At 44.0% G+C, this 17,500-nt stretch overlaps 1 protein-coding gene across 1 annotated transcript in view; it reads right to left on the bottom strand.

Annotated features, from left to right (window-relative positions):
* Positions 1–7,832, bottom strand: part of CHCHD6 (coiled-coil-helix-coiled-coil-helix domain containing 6) — a 248,893-nt gene extending 241,061 nt beyond the window's left edge. The window contains exon 1 of the mRNA XM_025447910.3: positions 7,642–7,832. Coding sequence (XP_025303695.1) covers positions 7,642–7,728 — 87 coding nt within the window. The 5' untranslated portion in view covers positions 7,729–7,832. The remainder of the gene's footprint in view (positions 1–7,641) is intronic.
* Positions 7,833–17,500: the final 9,668 nt, after the last annotated feature.

Below are 17,500 nucleotides of genomic sequence, written 5' to 3'. Positions count from 1 at the left end.
ATCTCTCACCATGTGTCGGATGTAATGTTTCGGAAACATCAAAAAGAACATCAAAAAGAAGAAGAAGAAGAACAACAACAACAACACCTGGGATAGCACCTCACCCAAGGAATGGCACGCAATGTGTGCCAGCAATGCTTGCTGGACCTGACATCCAGATCCACACACCATTCACAGGAAAGTGTAAGGAAATTGGTCATTCATTTCCTGACTTTCCAAATTGGCAATTCCTATGGTGGCCCCATTAACTACAATTCCCCCATATGGTTAGCCAGATAGAGTGCTAAAGCTGGGGATGTCTGGGGAGGACTTATGATTCAACTCCTTCAAAGCACCTATGCTGAAGAGGTCCACCTTGCATATAAGGAGAGAGACTTACTGGTTTGAGTGTCAGAGTCCAAGGTCAGGACTTTGAGACACTTTGCTCACCAGCTGCTTCTAAGCAATCAACTAAGATGAAGGGTGCAATATAAAGATTTATTTACTTGTAAGAGTGAGAGAGAGAGAACACGCATGCAAGAATGGAGGGAAGAGCAGGCAGAGAGAATATTTCAAGCAGACTCCATGCCAAGCATGGAGTCCAAGGTAGGACTTAATATCACAACATATGAGATCATGACCTGATCCAAAACTGAGTCAGACACCCAATCAACAGAGCCACCTGGGAACCCCGTGAAGGATACGACATAAAACAATCTGATAAGGAGCATCAATATTCATGTTGAGACTCAAGAAGCCTATCACTGCGCAATACCAATGTGAAAAGGAAGTTTGCTGCATACAACTAGGATAAGTTTGTATTAAAGCTTGGAAATATAACAAGTAGAAGAATAAAATTCTCATGTGCAAATGTCAAAGATCACAGTTAGGCAAAAGAAGGATCATCAGTTCATTAATCCAAGCATGTAATCTAACACACACATATTAATGAGCCAGACTCTGAAATATATAGTCTTTGCACTCCAAGAAACTACAAACAAAAAACAGAATATAGTAACAGAGAGGAAGACATAATTGCGAATATTAAAAGATAAAATCATCAACCTTATAAAAGGCAACTAAGAAAACCTTACAGCTAACATACTTAATAGTGGAACTCTGAATGTTTTCTATCTAAGGTCAGGAGAAAGGCAAAGGCATCACTGTCACCACTTCTATTCAATACTGTACTGAAGGTTCTAGGCAATGCAATAAAGGAAGAAAATCAAAGAAAGGGCATCCAGACTAGAAAGGAAGAAGGAAAATTTTCCTTATTTGCAGTCACCACGATCCTACCTATATAAAAATCACAAGGAATCCACAGGAAAATACTACTAAATATGTGATTTCAGCAAGGTTGCAGGATACAGGATCAAAACACAAAAATCAATTATATTTCTACATACTAGAAATGAAGACTTCAAAAATTAAATTAGGAAAATAATTACATTCATAATAGCATCAAAAAGAATAAAATACTTAAAAATAAATTTAGGAAAAAAATGTAAGACTGCTCACTGAAAGTATAAAACATTGCTGAAACAAGTTTTTAAAAGATATAAATAGAGATTTCATATTCATAGATCAGAGGACTTCATTTTGCTAAAACAACAATTCCCCCCAAGTTAATCTACAGATTCAATACAAACCCCATCAAAATCCTCATATGCTTTTTTTTTTCAGAGAAGTTGCCAACTGATCCTAAAATGTATATGGAAATGCAAAGAATTCAGAACATCCAAAACAATCTTAATAAAAAACAAACAACAAAAAAACCTGGTATTTTTGTATTTCCCAGTTTTGAAACTTACTACAAAGCTACAATAATGACAGTGTTGTATTAGCATAAAGATAGACATATAGCATACAGATTAACGGAACTGTCAACATAATTGAAAGTCCAGAAATAAATCCTTATGTTTTCGGTCAACTGATATTCACAAAGGTCCCAAGTTAATTCAATGGGGAAAGGGCAGTCTTTTCAACTAGTTTGAAATAAAGTTTGAAAATAAAGTCTTAAAATTTTAGACTTTTCATGCAAAAAAAGATGGATTTAGATCAAGGTTCGATGAATTATAATGCTTGAACCAAATCTAACCCCACACTTGATTTTATAAATAAAGTTTTATTAGAACATAGTCACACCCATTTGTTTATATACTGACTGTGGCTACCAGGACAGAGTTGAGTAGCAGTGAGAAAACATTCTTGTCAGCAAAGTAGAAAGTATTTACCAACCAATCATTTACAGAAAAACTTTGCCAACCCCTGATTTAAAGCCTTACCTCCTAACATGTATAAAAATTAACTCAAAATGTATCATAGAACTAAACATAAAAGCCAAAACTACAAAGCTCTTAGGAAAAAATATAGGAAAAAAGATCCATAACCCTGGGTTAGGCAAAGATTTCTGAGCTATGACACCAAAAGGACAATTAATAAAATGATAAATTAAACTTCATCAAAATTACAAACGTTTGCACTTCAAAGACACCATTAAGAAAATGAAAAGACAAACCATATATTGGGAAAAAATATTTACAATGTATAATATGATAAAGGACCTGTATCCAGCAAAAGAAATCTTATAACTCAATAATAAAAAGACAACCCTAGGAAAAGTGGCAAAAGATTCAAATACATATTTCACCAAAGAAAATATATGGATGGCAAATAAGGCCATGAAAAAATGTTCAACATGATTAGATACTTGGGAAATACAAATTCAAATCACAATGAAATACCATTTCCCACCCATTCAAATGGCTATAATTAAAAAGATAAACAATAACAAGTGTTGGTGAGGATATGAAGAAAATGGAACCCTCATCTACTGCCAGTAGGAATGTAAAATAGTAGAACCACTTTAGAAAATAGTTTGACAGTTTCTTGAAAAGTTAAACCTAACAACTCACCAAGTTCGTAAACTGAATGACCCAGCAATTCTACCCTTAGGTATCTATCCAAGAAAAAGGAAAACATATGTACACACACACGCATACACACACAGAAAAGAAGCTTGTATACAAGTGTTCACAGCAACATTATTCCTAACAGTGAAGACCCGGAAACAATTCAAATGTCCATAAACTCATGACTGGATAAACAAAATGCAGCACAGCCTGGCAATGAAACACTACTCACCCATAAAAAGGCACAAACTACTGATAACATGCTATATCAACAAGCCAACATCAAAAACATTATGTTAAGTGAAAGAAGCCAGACATAAAAGATGCAGGAGTGCATTTATATGAAATGTCCAGAAAAAACAAATTTATAGCAACAGAAGGATTAGTGGTTACCTGGGGCTGGGTATGGGAGTGGGGAGCGACTGCAAATAGGCACAAAGGGTCTTTTTAGGTCTTGTGAACAAATGTTTTAAAATCCAATTGTGGTGGGACACCGGGGCGGTTCAGTGGTTGAGCATCCACCTTTGACTCAGGTCGTGATCCCGGGCTCCTGGGATGGAATCCTGCATCAGGTTCCCCAGGAGTAGCCAGCTTCTCTCTCTGCCTGTGTCTCTGTCTCCCTCTGCGTCTCTCATGAATAAATAAATAAAATATTTTTTTTTTAAATCCAATTGTGGTGACAGTTTCTCAACTCTAAATTTCTAAAAATCAAAAGGTTGAATTTTACATGTAAAAGACATCTCAAAAACGCTATAAAAAAAAAAAAAAAGAGGGACACCTGCGTGGTTCAGTGGTTGAAGTGTCTGCCTTCGGCTCAGGGCATGATCCTGGGATCCAAGATAGAGTCCCCACATTTGGGATCCCTGCGGGGAGCCTGCTTCTCCCACTGCCTGTGTCTCTGTCTCTCATGAATAAATAAATCTTTTTTAAAAAAATAAATAAATAAAAAGAAAAATCACCATCACTGAATAATCTTTCCAAAGCGCCACTCCTAATTATAGACTTGCAATGTTGCCTCCAAGGAAACATATAGACAGCCTTCCCCGGCACTCAGAGTCCATCCCCTGTTCAGCCTCCACATCCCAACCCCAGTGTGGCTGCCAAGTACATGGCCTGTGGAGCTGGAAGGTCTAGCCTCCAGCTCTACCACTAACCAGCTGTGACCTTGGGTTACTTCACCTCCTTGAACCTGTGTCCTATCTGAGATGGGGAGAACAGCTCACAAGGTCAGCGAGGGGAAGGTCTGAGCTAGTGCTCAGAAAACACAGCTCAGCCCACACTTCTCACGGCTGGCTCTGGTGCATCTTCAGTGTCCCCTCCTCAGGGTGGCAGTGTCTGCCGTCCCACCTCCAATGGGGAGTCCCCGTTACTTTGCACACTTTTGTTTCCTTCAGCACACTTGCAGTGCTTTTTTATTCTTTTGACTTTTTCTTCCTTTTGGTCTGTTCCTGCTACTGGGCTGAGGTTTCCATGAGGGCGAGGATCTTGTGCTTCGTTCATCCCTTACTGTCTCTGCAAGGCCAGGCCCAGTACCTAACAAGTAACGTGTTCGTATTTATTGAGGTGACAGGTTAAGTGGGGGCTAGTGGGGCAGTGCTCAGGCATAGGGCTTCTCTGGCAATGGCATGTTTGGGGACTATTTCTTGTGCATCTTTCTACATCCTCCTTGGTCCTCCCCTAAAGCAGTGGTCCAAACTTGCCTCATGGAAAACAATGGATAATGGTAAATGTGATGTAGCCCTGAGAGCGTAATGAGCCTGGGGACATAAGGATCATGCAGCAGGCCAGCAAGTGACTTGGAAAGAATGGCAGCAGTTGGAAGGGGAAAAGGCTGGAGAACAGTGAGTCTACATGTTGAAAAGCAACCAACTTTATCTGCATTACCAAATATGGCTGTTTACATGGGGCAAAGAGGAAAAGTGGGCACACACAGGACATTATGACCATGCATGCACCTTCTCTCATTGGAGGATGAGGTTAAATAGACTGGATAAAAAGTAATCTTTATGTATTTCACACATGCTTGCTCTGAAAACTGCAGTTGAATATAATTGCAGCATTTTGCATTAATTAAATTTCTTTTACCTTCCTTGGAATTAGGGCTTGAACTCAATATGTAAATTTATGCAAATTAATTGCAAAGTAGCAAGGCCCTAGAACTGAATCTTAAGGAAACTAGAGCACTTTCCAAGATCAGGGCCTGGGGATTAAATATGAGTGTCTTTAAGAATATTTAACTTTCTCTGAAGAACCTGGGGCAGATACTCTTCTCTGGCATCTACCTTCTATTAAAGTAACTTCTCATTTGGCTCATCTAACAATCTCTACTGATTTTTACTTGCCTGCTTAAGGAGAAGGTGGACTCTCCAACCCTCAAGTAACTCTGCTAGTAGAAAAAACCCCTACACCAAACACTTCATTACCATCACTTCCTTTTTCAAATCTCCCTCCCCAAAACCAGGCACAAAAGTGCAAGGAAGGAAGGGAGGAAGGAGAGGAAGGAAGGAGAGGAAGGAGAGGAAGGAGAAGAAGGAGAAGAAGGAGCTCTCATAGTATGGGGCCATACTCTGGGCAAGTCATTCTTCTCTCTGATGAATCTGCCCAGCATTCAGTCACCAAAGCTCCCTTCAGCTTCAACAGTCTCTGGGAGAAAACAAGTGGGGTACCAGTACTGTCAGAACAGGCAGAGGCTGTGACACACAATTTTCAGGCTGCCTTGCCTATTACTTAGGAAAGGAGCCTGGAGTAGTGAGAAAAGGCTGTTTCTTGCACTCAAAAGATCTGGACTCAAGCCCCATCAGCCAATCAGGTAACGCTCTGAACAAATTCTTTAACAGCTCTAAGCCTGACTCTCCATCTTTAACAAGAACTTCTACTTTGCAGAATTGTTAAGGGCACTAGAAACAAAATGTAGTAGTCTGATACGATGGCCCCCAAAATGATCTTCTGTCAACTCAGAGGAACTCACCTTCAAAAGGACCCCCTTGAATCTCAGGAGACCCTGACTGACCTAACCTTCCAAACTTCCCAAACACTGGATACCAGGTGACAAAGGTGAGAGCCCCCAAACAGAGCCAAGGGTGTTCTTCTAAATTCCAGTTCAGGCTCCTACTTCTCAACCTTCAAACATGGGCCATCTGCTCCCTATTTTGTCTTCTCTGGAGCCAGGTCAAGACTAGATAACATCTAGCAAGCACCCACTGTGCTAAGCACTAGACTAGACTAAGAACAGAGGCCATCACAAAACACAAGCACTTCTAAACACTTCCATATACATCTTCATCTTATCCTAGGCAGTACCTGGGATTATACAGCCTCCCCTAATTTTCTTAAGAATGTGGTCATTGAGACTCAAAAGAGAAGTTGTTCATCCAAGGCCACATAGCTAATAAGCATCTGCCTGGGAGTCAGACCTCCTGATGTCTTTTTCTGAGCTACTCTCTAATTCGCCTATACTCAGCTCTGCATTTTGTTTGGATTTGGTGGCTGTTTCACTGGGCTTATCCATTTAGCCACCCAACAATCATTTACAAACCACAATGTGCCAGGCACAAGTGCATGAAGTGCAGCATTCAATCAACAGGCCCTGGGGTTGGCCTGCTTCAATCGCAGCTCTTCCTCTTGTTGACCTGGGCGGAGTTACGTCATCTCTCAGTGTCTAATCTGTCCTTAGTCTGCAAAATGGGCAAACAGTGTTCTACCTCTCTCACCGGGCTGTTGAAAAGTAAATGAGAGGTTGCCTGTAAAGGACTCAGTGGAACCCATGGTCCCCACTAAGCACTCAAATGTGGGCTGCTTTTAGACTTCTCCTAGGTTCTGGGGATGGAGTCGTGACTCAGAAATGAAGCTTAGCCTCAAGGAGCTTACACGTGGTGGGAAACACAATAAGTAATCAAGTTTCCAATGGTGACTCACGCCTACTAGGAAAAACCACGTGTGACGGAGGGAGGGGGCTACTTTAGAAGACTGGTCACCGAAGAATGCTCGGATGATCCTCACCCCGCCAACAAGAGGCAGATCCAGGAAAAGCTGGGGGAGTAGAAACCGCCAACGCAGCGGTGAACGCCTGGAGCCGCCCCTGGAGCCGCCCCTGGAGCCGCCCCTGGAGCCGCCCGGGCCAACGCCGCGCAGTCGGAAGGCCGCGCAGTCGGAGGGGCGCGGGGCGGGGCGCGGGGCGGGGCGGGGCGCGGGGCGGGGCGGGGGGCGGGGCGGGGCGTGAGGGGCGGCCACACGCGGCGGCCTGGTCGGGCAGGGAGGTGGCCCCTCTTGGTCTGGAAAGCGCCAGGCCTCCGCGGGGCGGGGGTGAGGGGAGCAGGGGGGTTTGTGATCTGATTCACAACGTCTAACTGCTCCTGGGCTGCGGCGTCGGTGAGCGGGGAGCGTCCACGCCTGCAGGCGTCTGGGCCCAGAGCTGCAGTGCGGAGAGTCGGGTCCGCCCGGGTCCGCCCGGCAACGGCAGCTGCACAGGTGCAGGGGGCCCCCTCCCCTCCCCTCCCCTCCCCGCTCTCGGCCTCGGCCTCGGCCAGCGGGGCTGCGACGGCGGCCTCTCCCGGACGGCGGCCCCGGGCAGCCCCCGGACCTCGGGCCCCGCGTCCCAGGCGGACGCTCGCCGCCGCGGCGCCGGGAGGGTCACCGAGCGAGGCGCGCCCGCCCGCCCCCGGCCCGACCCTCCCTCAGGCCGGCCCGCGCCCCCCACGCCCACCCGGCCCAGGCCGCGCTCGCTCGTCGCGCCGGCCGGCGGCCCGCTCACCCGGATGCCCTGCAGCACCCGGACCCGCTCCTCCTCGTCCATCCCGAAGGACACCCTGCGGGCCTCGCAGCTCTCGGTGCTCCCCATGGCAGGAGGAGAGCGGGCGGGCGGCCGCGCGACCCGGCTCCAGAGCAACCGGGCGGACGCCGGGCTGCGGCTCCCTGCGCGCCCCGCGCTGCCCGGGACTCGGGTGCGGCACAAGCCAACAAGACCCCGTCCTATTGGCCGCCGCTGCCAGCTCAGCCAATCCTGCGGCGCGTGCCTGAGGGGCATTGTGGGGGTTGTAGTCTGGACCGCCGGGGCTGCCCGTCGGAGGCGTGGCGCCCGGGCGGTGGGAAGCGTGTTGGAGTGCAGCAGGCAGGGGAGGGGAAGATCGCCCTTGAAGCAGAGCCGGGGGCGATGTTGAAAGGCCGGGAGCCCCCCGAGGAGTTGAGCCAGCCATGCGAGGGCGACCTTGGTTCATTCAGCAAACCCCTTTTGAGCAGCGCTTACCAAGACGGAGCAAGCATTGAACCAGCCGTGGGGAACAAGACGTCCTGCCTTCGTGAGATTTAGACCTAATGTAAGGAACAAATGAAAAGACAAACAAGCAAGCACATAAATAAGCTTACTAACCACTGTGACAAGTGCCAGAAATGGAAAAGACTATCACAATGCCCCGTGAGAAACTAGTAGGAGGGGGTCTCTAATGTGACAGACCAGAGCAACCTCTATGAGAAAGAAGGATTTGAATTGAGACATAAGGATAAGTAGGAGTTAGCCAGGAGAAGATGAGGGAAGCACTTGGCTGGGAAACAACCAGTGCAAAGGCCCTGAGACAAAGAAGACCTTGCCGCATTTAAGAAATACAGGGCTTAGCCACACGACTGAGAAGTGCAAGGGAGCAGAAGAGAGCCAGAGGCAAGAAGGTGAAGGGAGCAGGAACGTCTCACATCACTAGGGCCTTATAGGCAGGTCAGAGTTTTAGTCTACTTTTTTTAAGATTTTATTTATTTATTCGTGAAAGACACACACACAGAGGCAGAGACACAGGCAGAGGCAGAAGCAGGCTCCATGCAGGGAGCCCGATGCAGGACTCAATCCTGGGACTCCAGGATCACGCCCTGGGCCAAAGGCAGACGCTAAACCGCTGAGCCACCCAGGGATCCCCAGAGATTTATTCTAAATACCCTGTTAAGACGGTGAATGCTCATAAGCATTGAGGAAACATTGGTCAGGGAGCATACATGTCATGCATTCAGGGCAGTGTATCAAGCACTGTGTTTATGCTTACACAGGATCATATGTGTAGTGGAGGAACACAAATGATTGTGAATTATAGCCATAGTGACATTGAATGAAGCCTCGTTTTGTTCAACCAAGTTGCTAAATGGCTTTGATTTACAAAGTGGGCCTGGAGCTGAGTTTTTTTTTTTTAATATTTTTTTAAGATTTTTATTTTATTTATTTATTCATAGAGCCAGAGAGGCAGAGACACAGGCAGAGGGAGAAGCAGGCACCATACATAGAGCCTGACGTGGGACTCGATCCAGGGTCTCCAGGATCAAGCCCTGGGCTGCAGGCGGCGCTAAACCGCTGCGCCACCGGGGCTGCCCCTGGAGCTGAGTTTGAAATCTTGAACTGAGAAACCCTAAATTGCTACATGAAATAGCAAGAGTCATTTGGAGCTGCTTTTGGGAACCTGGAAAAGAAGGAGTGAGGAGGAGAGAGTGAATGAGAGAGACCAATGAGAATTAGGAAGCCAATGAACATTCCAGAGGTAGGGCCAGAGGATTTTTATGAACAAGGATATCTGCTACTTCCATTCAAAATACTTTGATTTGTAAATCTCTCTCCTTCCTTTCTGTCCTCCATTTCTTCCATATAAGCAGAGCGGGAGAAGGTGACTCTGGCTCAAGTGGCTTATTGGAAGGTGCCTCAGGAGAAAGAAAGTAAGAGAACAGGATGAAGTGGGGTCAAAGCTGGAGACTGGCTTCCACCTAATGCTAGGCAGGGCTGGGTGGGGGCAAGGCTCTGGAGAACAAATTAAATACAGAATTAGCCTCATCCTACAACAAGGGGACAGGCCTTCTGTCCCCCATGTCAGTCAATTATTGGCAGCCCAGCACAATTCCCCAGTGAAGGGGGCATCTGTGAGTTGTCAATAGCCACAACCAGACGCTGGGGGATGGCCCCACCAGCTGGTAAAAAAACCTGGGTGGGGAACTTTAAGCATCCACTACATGCTCCACATATTTTTGAAGGTCTCCCAAACACTCAAACACCTATGGCTGTGGAGGGAGGCTTGTGAAAAGTTGAGAAAGGAATGGATTTCACTTCTGGGTCAGATGGTGAAATAACACACTGAACTGATTCTGCAAAATGAGAGTCAGAACCACATGCCTGAGCTTGAGACTGTATGTGGCCTCCCCCGCCGCCACTGTGTGCAACATCCCAGGAGAGAATCAGAATTGCACAAGACCTGGAGTGGGGGTTATGGTGTCAGCAGCCAAGCTAAGTCTCATGACAACCCAATAAGTTATGTACTCCTGTTTCACAGTTGAGAAAACTGACAAGCAAATGGGGGAAGATAACATGACATTATAAATCCAAAGTAGGATGAGAGTTTGAATAAAGACAATAGCACAGGGATGCAAAGGAAAAGAATGGAGGGGTGATTTATATTTTTTGAAGGCTTTCTTGGTGCCTGGTTCTATGACAGGAGCACCTTGTGGGCGGTTAATCCAGGATTAATTCATCTAGTCCTGGAAATCATCCAGAGTTACTGCCCCACTGTGAGGCTCAGGAAAGTGTAGCTCTGCGGGGGGGGGGGGGGGGGGGGGGGGTATTTTAACAGGCCCACTAGATGCTGCTCAGTACCCACCCTATCCTTCCTTACAACAGAGACCCAATTTCTTTCTGTGCAACAATGTGCCTGGTTAGAAAAATTTGGTAAAAAAACCTGGGTGGGGAACTTTAAGCATCCACTACATGCTCCACATATTTTTGAAGGTCTCCCAAAAGAGACCTGGTTAGAAAAATTTGCCCCGCACTGGCCAACCTTTAAAAATCTGAGCTTTATAACAATTTGACAATTTGAGCTTATAGCAATTTGAACTTAAATCCAACAGTCCATGTGTTAAAAGGGAGGGGAGCAGGGGCAGGGGAAAGTTTTACAAAAAGAATGCCAGCAAATCAATGTAAGATTTAAAAATCACCATTTTGCAAGACTCAGTAAATTAACTGAATCAGGCAAAACTCATCAATGGATACTAACGCCAATGAGTGAAAGTGGTTGGAGAACAAGATACTCAGGTAACCTGCAAGTTTCACCAGAGATTTCTTAATTATTACAAAGGGAAAGCTGTATCACAATGATGAGACCTGAGAGTCACTGCCTTAACCATCTGGTCACATTTAGCATACCAAGAGGAGGACAACCTGACTTCATGTCTGTCCCCATGTGATGCAATAAGGAACACACAAAGATCCTGTGGGGTATTGTTGTCAAAAATGTGTGACCTGAATCTAATCGCAAGAAAACAATAATCAAGCAAATCCACGATGTGAAACCTCTTGCAAAACAACTGTCCTGGACTCTTCCAAAAGGTCAACGTCACGAAAAACAAAACAAAGAAAAGGTAGCTTAAAAGAGATGAAAGAAGCAGAACAATGAACTGCATCTGAGAATCTTGATGAGATCCTGGATAAAAATGACAAAAGTGAAAACGACAGCAAAGACGTGGTATGATTGGGAAAGTTTTAGATATGGAACAAGGTCCTAGGTGATATTATCAAATTAATGCTTATTTTCTTGTTCTTGGGAGATGCATGCTGAAGTGTTTGGGAGTGGAGTGTCATATTTATGCAATTTGCATTCAAATGTTTAAGAAAAAAAATTCATGATAGGTGAATCCAGGTGAAATATGTATTAGAGTCCATTATATTATTCTTTTAATCTTTCTATGATTTGGATTTTCCAGGATAATAAGTAAGAAGGAAAGAAAATTAAATTCTGCACTTGGGAAAAAATACTTCCCTCCTCAGGCTTTCTTGACTGTGACTTCATCTGGAGATGACCCTGTGATCTCACTCTAGCCAAGGAGGCACTTGAGCAATGTGGTACCTGGAGAACAGCACAGGGCCCGAGGAGAGCAGTGAGATATGATCATGTGAGATGAGTACAAGGTTGAAGTCTGCCTCTATCTAGACCTTTGCCCCAGCCATGTTATTGAGTATCTTTGCACTAAGTTTTCTGATAGATATGAGTGATGAGGAACATTGCACAGAATGCTTACCCAGAGCTCAGCCTTTAGTGAGTTAAGTCAGTGATAGCAATTTGTATCGAAAGATTTTGGTTTTGGAATTAATGCCTTGACAGCTAGTGTAGAGGGTGTGTTGGAGAGGGTCTTGTGTGAGCTAGCTTCTCTTAGATTGGGTTCTCCAGAGGCAATCAAGAGGAAAAGTAGGAAAAGTAATTTGCTTTGTCCATGTTAAAAGCCAAAAGGAAGCTTTTTCCATAAGCTCAAGAAAAAAGACAAGGATGTCTGCTTTCATCACTTCTACTCAGTATAGCACTGGAGGGTCTAACCAAGGCAAAAAGATAAGAAAATGAAATAAAAGTCATCTAGATTGGAAAAGAAGTATCTCTATTTGCAGACGACATGGTCTTATATATAGAAATTCCTAAGGAATACACACACATACACACACACTCAACAGAGCTAATAAGCAAGTTCAGCAAGGTTGAATAGAAGGTCAATATACGAAAATCAGTTCTTATTTATAAACACTCACAATGAACAATCCAAAAATGAAATTAAGGAGATTTCACTTATGATAGCATCAAAAGGAATAAAACACTTAGCAATAAATTTAACCAAAGAAGTGCAAAACTTGTACCCTGAGAACTATAAAACATTGTTATCTGGGAAAGAGAATGGAAATTGACAGGATAACAAAATTTAAGGGTATTGGCTACATGACACATACATTTATCAAGACTCATCAAGCTGTAAACTTAACACCTAGGCATTTTATAACATATAAATTATACCTCAATAAAAGTCTAAAATAGGGATCCCTGGTGGCACAGCGGTTGGCACCTGCCTTTGGCCCAGGGCGCGATCCTGGAGACCCGGGATCGAGTCCCACGTCGGGCTCCCGGTGCATGGAGCCTGCTTCTCCCTCTGCCTGTGTCTCTGCCTCTCTCTCTCTCTCTCTCTCTGTGTGTGACTATCATAAATAAATAAAAATTAAAAAAAAAAAGTCTAAAATATTTTGGGAGAGTTAACACCATAATGTTTCACATCTCATCTGCGCAAAATGTAGGTGTGCGGGACTCGGCAATCCTGACTGTCAGAGGCTCCACTATGCTTTAACCACGCCAATCTGGAACACTGGCTTCTTTGGTCAACTCAGCAGGGCTTTAGTCAACTTAGCAAGGCAAGATTGGGCCTTATTTACGACTCGAAAGCAAAGAAACCAAATAACCCAATTTAAAAATGGGCAAAGGGATCCCTGGGTGGTGCAGCGGTTTGGCGCCTGCCTTTGGCCCAGGGCGCGATCCTGGGAACCCTGGGATCGAATCCCACGTCGGGCTCCCGGTGCATGGAGCCTGCTTCTCCCTCTGCCTGTGTCTCTGCCTCTCTCTCTCTCTGTGACTATCATAAATAAATAAATAAATAAATAAATAAATAAATAAATAAATAAATATTTTTTAAAAAATATTTAAAAATGGGCAAAATACCTGAATAGATACTTCTCCAAGGAAGATATAGAAAAGGTAAACAGATACATGAAAAGAATCTCAACATCACTAGTCGTTAAGGAAATGCAAATCTAAACCACAATGAGATATTACCTCATGGCCATCACCCAAAAGACAAGCAGTTAACAAATGCTGGTGAGGATGCTGAGAAGGGAAACCCATGTGCACTGTGGGTAGGAATATAAATAGGTTCAGCCGCTATAGAAAATAGTATGGAGGATTTTCAAAAAATTAAAAATAGAATTACCATATGATCCAGCATTTCCACTTTTTTTCCTAATTCTTTATTTAAATTGAATTTAGTTAACATATACTGTACTATTGGTTTCAGGGGTAGAATTTAGTGATCCATCATTTGCATATAACACCCATCATTTGCCCCCCTTAGTACCCATCACCCAGTTACCCCATCCCCTCACCCATCTCCCCTCCAGTAACCCTCAGTTTGTTTCCTAGAGTCAAACATTTTTTATGGTTTGCCTCTGTCTCTATTTTCATCTTATTTTATTTTTCCTTCCCTTCCCCTATATTCGTCTGTTTAGTTTCTTAAATTCCACATGAGTGAAATCATATGATATTTGTCTTCCTCTGACTGACTTATTTTGCTTAGCATAATATCCTGTAGTTCCATCCACATCGTTGCAAATGGCAAGATTTCATTCTTTTGATGGCTGAATAATATTTCATTATATATTTATATATATATATATACCTTCATTTTATATATATTTATATATAGGTATATATAAATATATATATACCTTTCTTCATCTATATATATGTATGTGTATATGTGTGTATATATATATATATATATATGAACAGCCTTATTCTTTATTCATTCACCTGTCTTTGGACATCTGGGCTCTTTCCATAGTTTTGCTATATTTTGGACATTGCTGCTATAAACATTGGAGTGCAGGTGCCCCTTCGAGTCACTATGTTTGTATCCTTTGGATAAACACCTAGTAGAGCAATTGCTGAGTTGCAGGGTAGTTCTATTTTTAACTTCTTGAGGAACCTCCATACTGTTTTCCAGAGTGGCTGCACCAGTTTGCATTCCTACCAACAGTGTAAGAAGGTTCCCCTCTCTCTGCATCCTTGCCAACATCTGTTGTTCCCCAACTTGTTAATTTTAGCCATTCTGACCAGTGTGAGGTGGTATCTCATTGTGATTTTGATTTGTATTTCCCTGATGCCGAGTGATGTTGAGCATTTTTCCATGGGTCTGTTGGCCATTTATATGCCTTCTTTGGCGAAATGTCTGTTCCTGTTTTCTGCCTATTTCTTAACTAGATTTTTTGGGTTTGGGGTGTTGAGTTTGATAAATTCTTTATAGATTTTGGATACCAGCTCTTTATCTGATAAGACATATCTTCTCCCATTCTGTAGGTTGCCTTTTAGTTTTGTTGACGGTTTCCTTTGCTGTGCAAAAGCTTTTTATCTTGATGAACTCCCAATAGGTCATTTTTGCTTTTTTTTCTCTTGCCTTGGAGACGTGTCTAGCAAGAAGTCGCTGCAGCTGAGGTCAAAGAGGTCAGCATTTCCACTTCTAGGAATATACCCAAAGGTAATGAAAACACTAACTTGAAAAAATATCTGCAGCAATATTTACTATAGCCAAGAGATGAAAACAATCTAGGTGTCCATCAACAGATGAATAGGTAAAGAAGTCATTATATATATATAATATATATATATATATTATATATATACACACACACACACAATGGAATATTATTCAGCCATTAAAAAATGGGAAAATCCTACCATTTACAACAACATGGATGGAACTTGAAGGTATTATGCTAAGTGCAATAAGTCAGACAGAGAAAGACAAATTCTGTATATTCTCACTTATAGGGAGAATCTTTAAAAAAAACTCATAGAAAAAGAGATCAGAGTTGTGGTCAGCAGAGATGGAGGGTGGAGGAGAGGGGATTGGAGAAGGTGGTGAAAACCTACAAACTTCCAGTTTTAAAATAAATAAGTCCCAAGGATGTCATTTACAGTGTGATGCCTACAGCTAACTAACATTACTGTATAGCACAGGAAAGTCTTTCAGAGAGTAAACCCTAAGAGTTCTCATCACAAGGAGAAATTTTTTCTTTTATTTTTCTTTCTTTATTTATTATTGTAACTGTATGAGAAAATGGATGTTAGCCGAACCTATTATAGTAATTATTTCACAATGTATGTAAATCAAACCATCATGCTATATGCCTTCAACTTCTGTAGTCACATATATCAATTATTTCTCAATAAGACTGGGGAAAAAAAGAAAAAAGAGAGTGGGCCTCAGAGACTGGAGAAGTGGACCACTGCTTTCCCTGCCTCGGTGACTCCTCACTTTCATTCACATCCCACTGGCCACTCAGGCACGTGGGCCCCTTCAGACCTGTGATGGCTTGGGAAGTGCTGTCTTCTCTGAGGAGGAGGGTGGAGAGAGTGCTCTGTAAGCACAGCTGATGAATGAACACCATGTTGGTCACTTAGTGTTTTCTGGGAAGGTCCACGTAAGAGAAATGACTGATAATAAGTGACCAATTTCAGATGCTAAAATACCACACTGAGACAAAATCACACAGCCCATTTTGTGAATAGGTGGATCATAGTAACAGCGTACATCTGCTGCGGTACAGTAACCATATTCCGTAGATAGTCTGCCTTAAGAAGGTGTTTCCTGGGTGCTGAAATAATCACTCAGCGATGCTGACATGTATATACCTTTGAAGGCAAGTTGTTTTGGCTGCTCTTCTTTCTTCATTTCCTGGGGCCTGGGGCTGAAGTTTGGAAATCGCTGATGAAGAACGGAGCCCCGGTGAGAAAGCAGTGGGAGTTAAGGAGGCTCACACGCAGGCCTGAAGGAGGTGTTCCCCAGAGGACTGGGCGGCCCCACGGTCTTGGAGCCACCAAGAGGACTCATTGAAGGAGCAGGGTGCTACTGGTGGGGCAGCACCTCCCAGATTTCTGTGACTCTTTGCCTTTCTGAACCTCAGACTTCTTATGCATGACTTGAGCCCCTCATACCCACCATCCCCTCCCCCATAGGTCTGAAGAATGAGAAGCACCTGGATTTGGTGGCATGTGTACCACAGAGCCTGTTTAGGCTGGCTGCTGAGGACTTGGTTGAGAAGATTTTGAGCTGGGTGGGTTTTGAGAGGTGGAGGTAGGAGTAGGGGCAGGGCCAGCTCGGTTCAAGGAGGTAGGGTGGTTTGGCATGAAGGAAGGGGAAACGAGGGACATCCTATAGGAAGAGGAAATTTGGGGAAGGTGGTTATGGTTTAGAGTGGCAGATGAATAGATTTTGGTCTGTGCTATGTGATAGAACCCTCTCCTCCATCTCTGTGTAATCTTCAATAAGAGGTTTGCCTTGGTCATTAGTGCTTTTCAACTAGATTAGGTAGTTTTAGGCAAAAGTGTTTAGGTCTGGCTCCAAGCAGACTAGATGGACCTCCCCCAGATTCACCCTGGAACCGTTATTAAGAATGCGTCTCTTAGAGAATGGTTGGCCAATGGTGGACATAGGGAAGAATGTGACAGTGCCCAGGGAATAGGACATGGTGGGGAAAGTTTGGTTGAATCACGAGGATGGAAGCCTGAGTGCCAAGTATATAGTTCAACCCTTGAGGCCGTGGTCAGTAGAGAACTCTTGATTTTTGGAGCTGGGGTGGGATCTGGTCCGAGCTGTGCTTCGGGAAGCTCTCTTTGACCCCAAAATGAAGGATGTCTTTGGAGTAGCCCTGGAAATGGTTGATGATGAGGCCCCTCCCTGAAATACAACCTGTTCAAAATACAGAGAGCACTACTCGATCTCTACTACCATCTGAATTTTGGGGAGATCTGCACCATCCTGATTCCTGCCTGACCCCTTGACAGCGTTGGTCAGGGGAACCTCCTTTTCCCAGCGCCATGTCTCCACAGGAAAGACACTCATTAGCATGACACTCTTGGTCCATCTATGATGGGTTGAATTTTGAGCAGGAATTTGGCATGTGATGCTTGTTGGTTTCGTCCTCTTCTATCTTTGTGATCGGCCTGCCTGCATGGAGCATGTGCTTCTCTGTGGGGACTTAGTAGTAAGGGTCTGGATCCACCAATGATTAAGGC

The sequence above is a fragment of the Canis lupus genome, chromosome 20, assembly GCF_003254725.2.
Source record: "Canis lupus dingo isolate Sandy chromosome 20, ASM325472v2, whole genome shotgun sequence".
In the NCBI taxonomy this organism is placed as follows: domain Eukaryota; kingdom Metazoa; phylum Chordata; class Mammalia; order Carnivora; family Canidae; genus Canis; species Canis lupus.
This window is presented reverse-complemented; position numbering and strand designations above follow the sequence as displayed.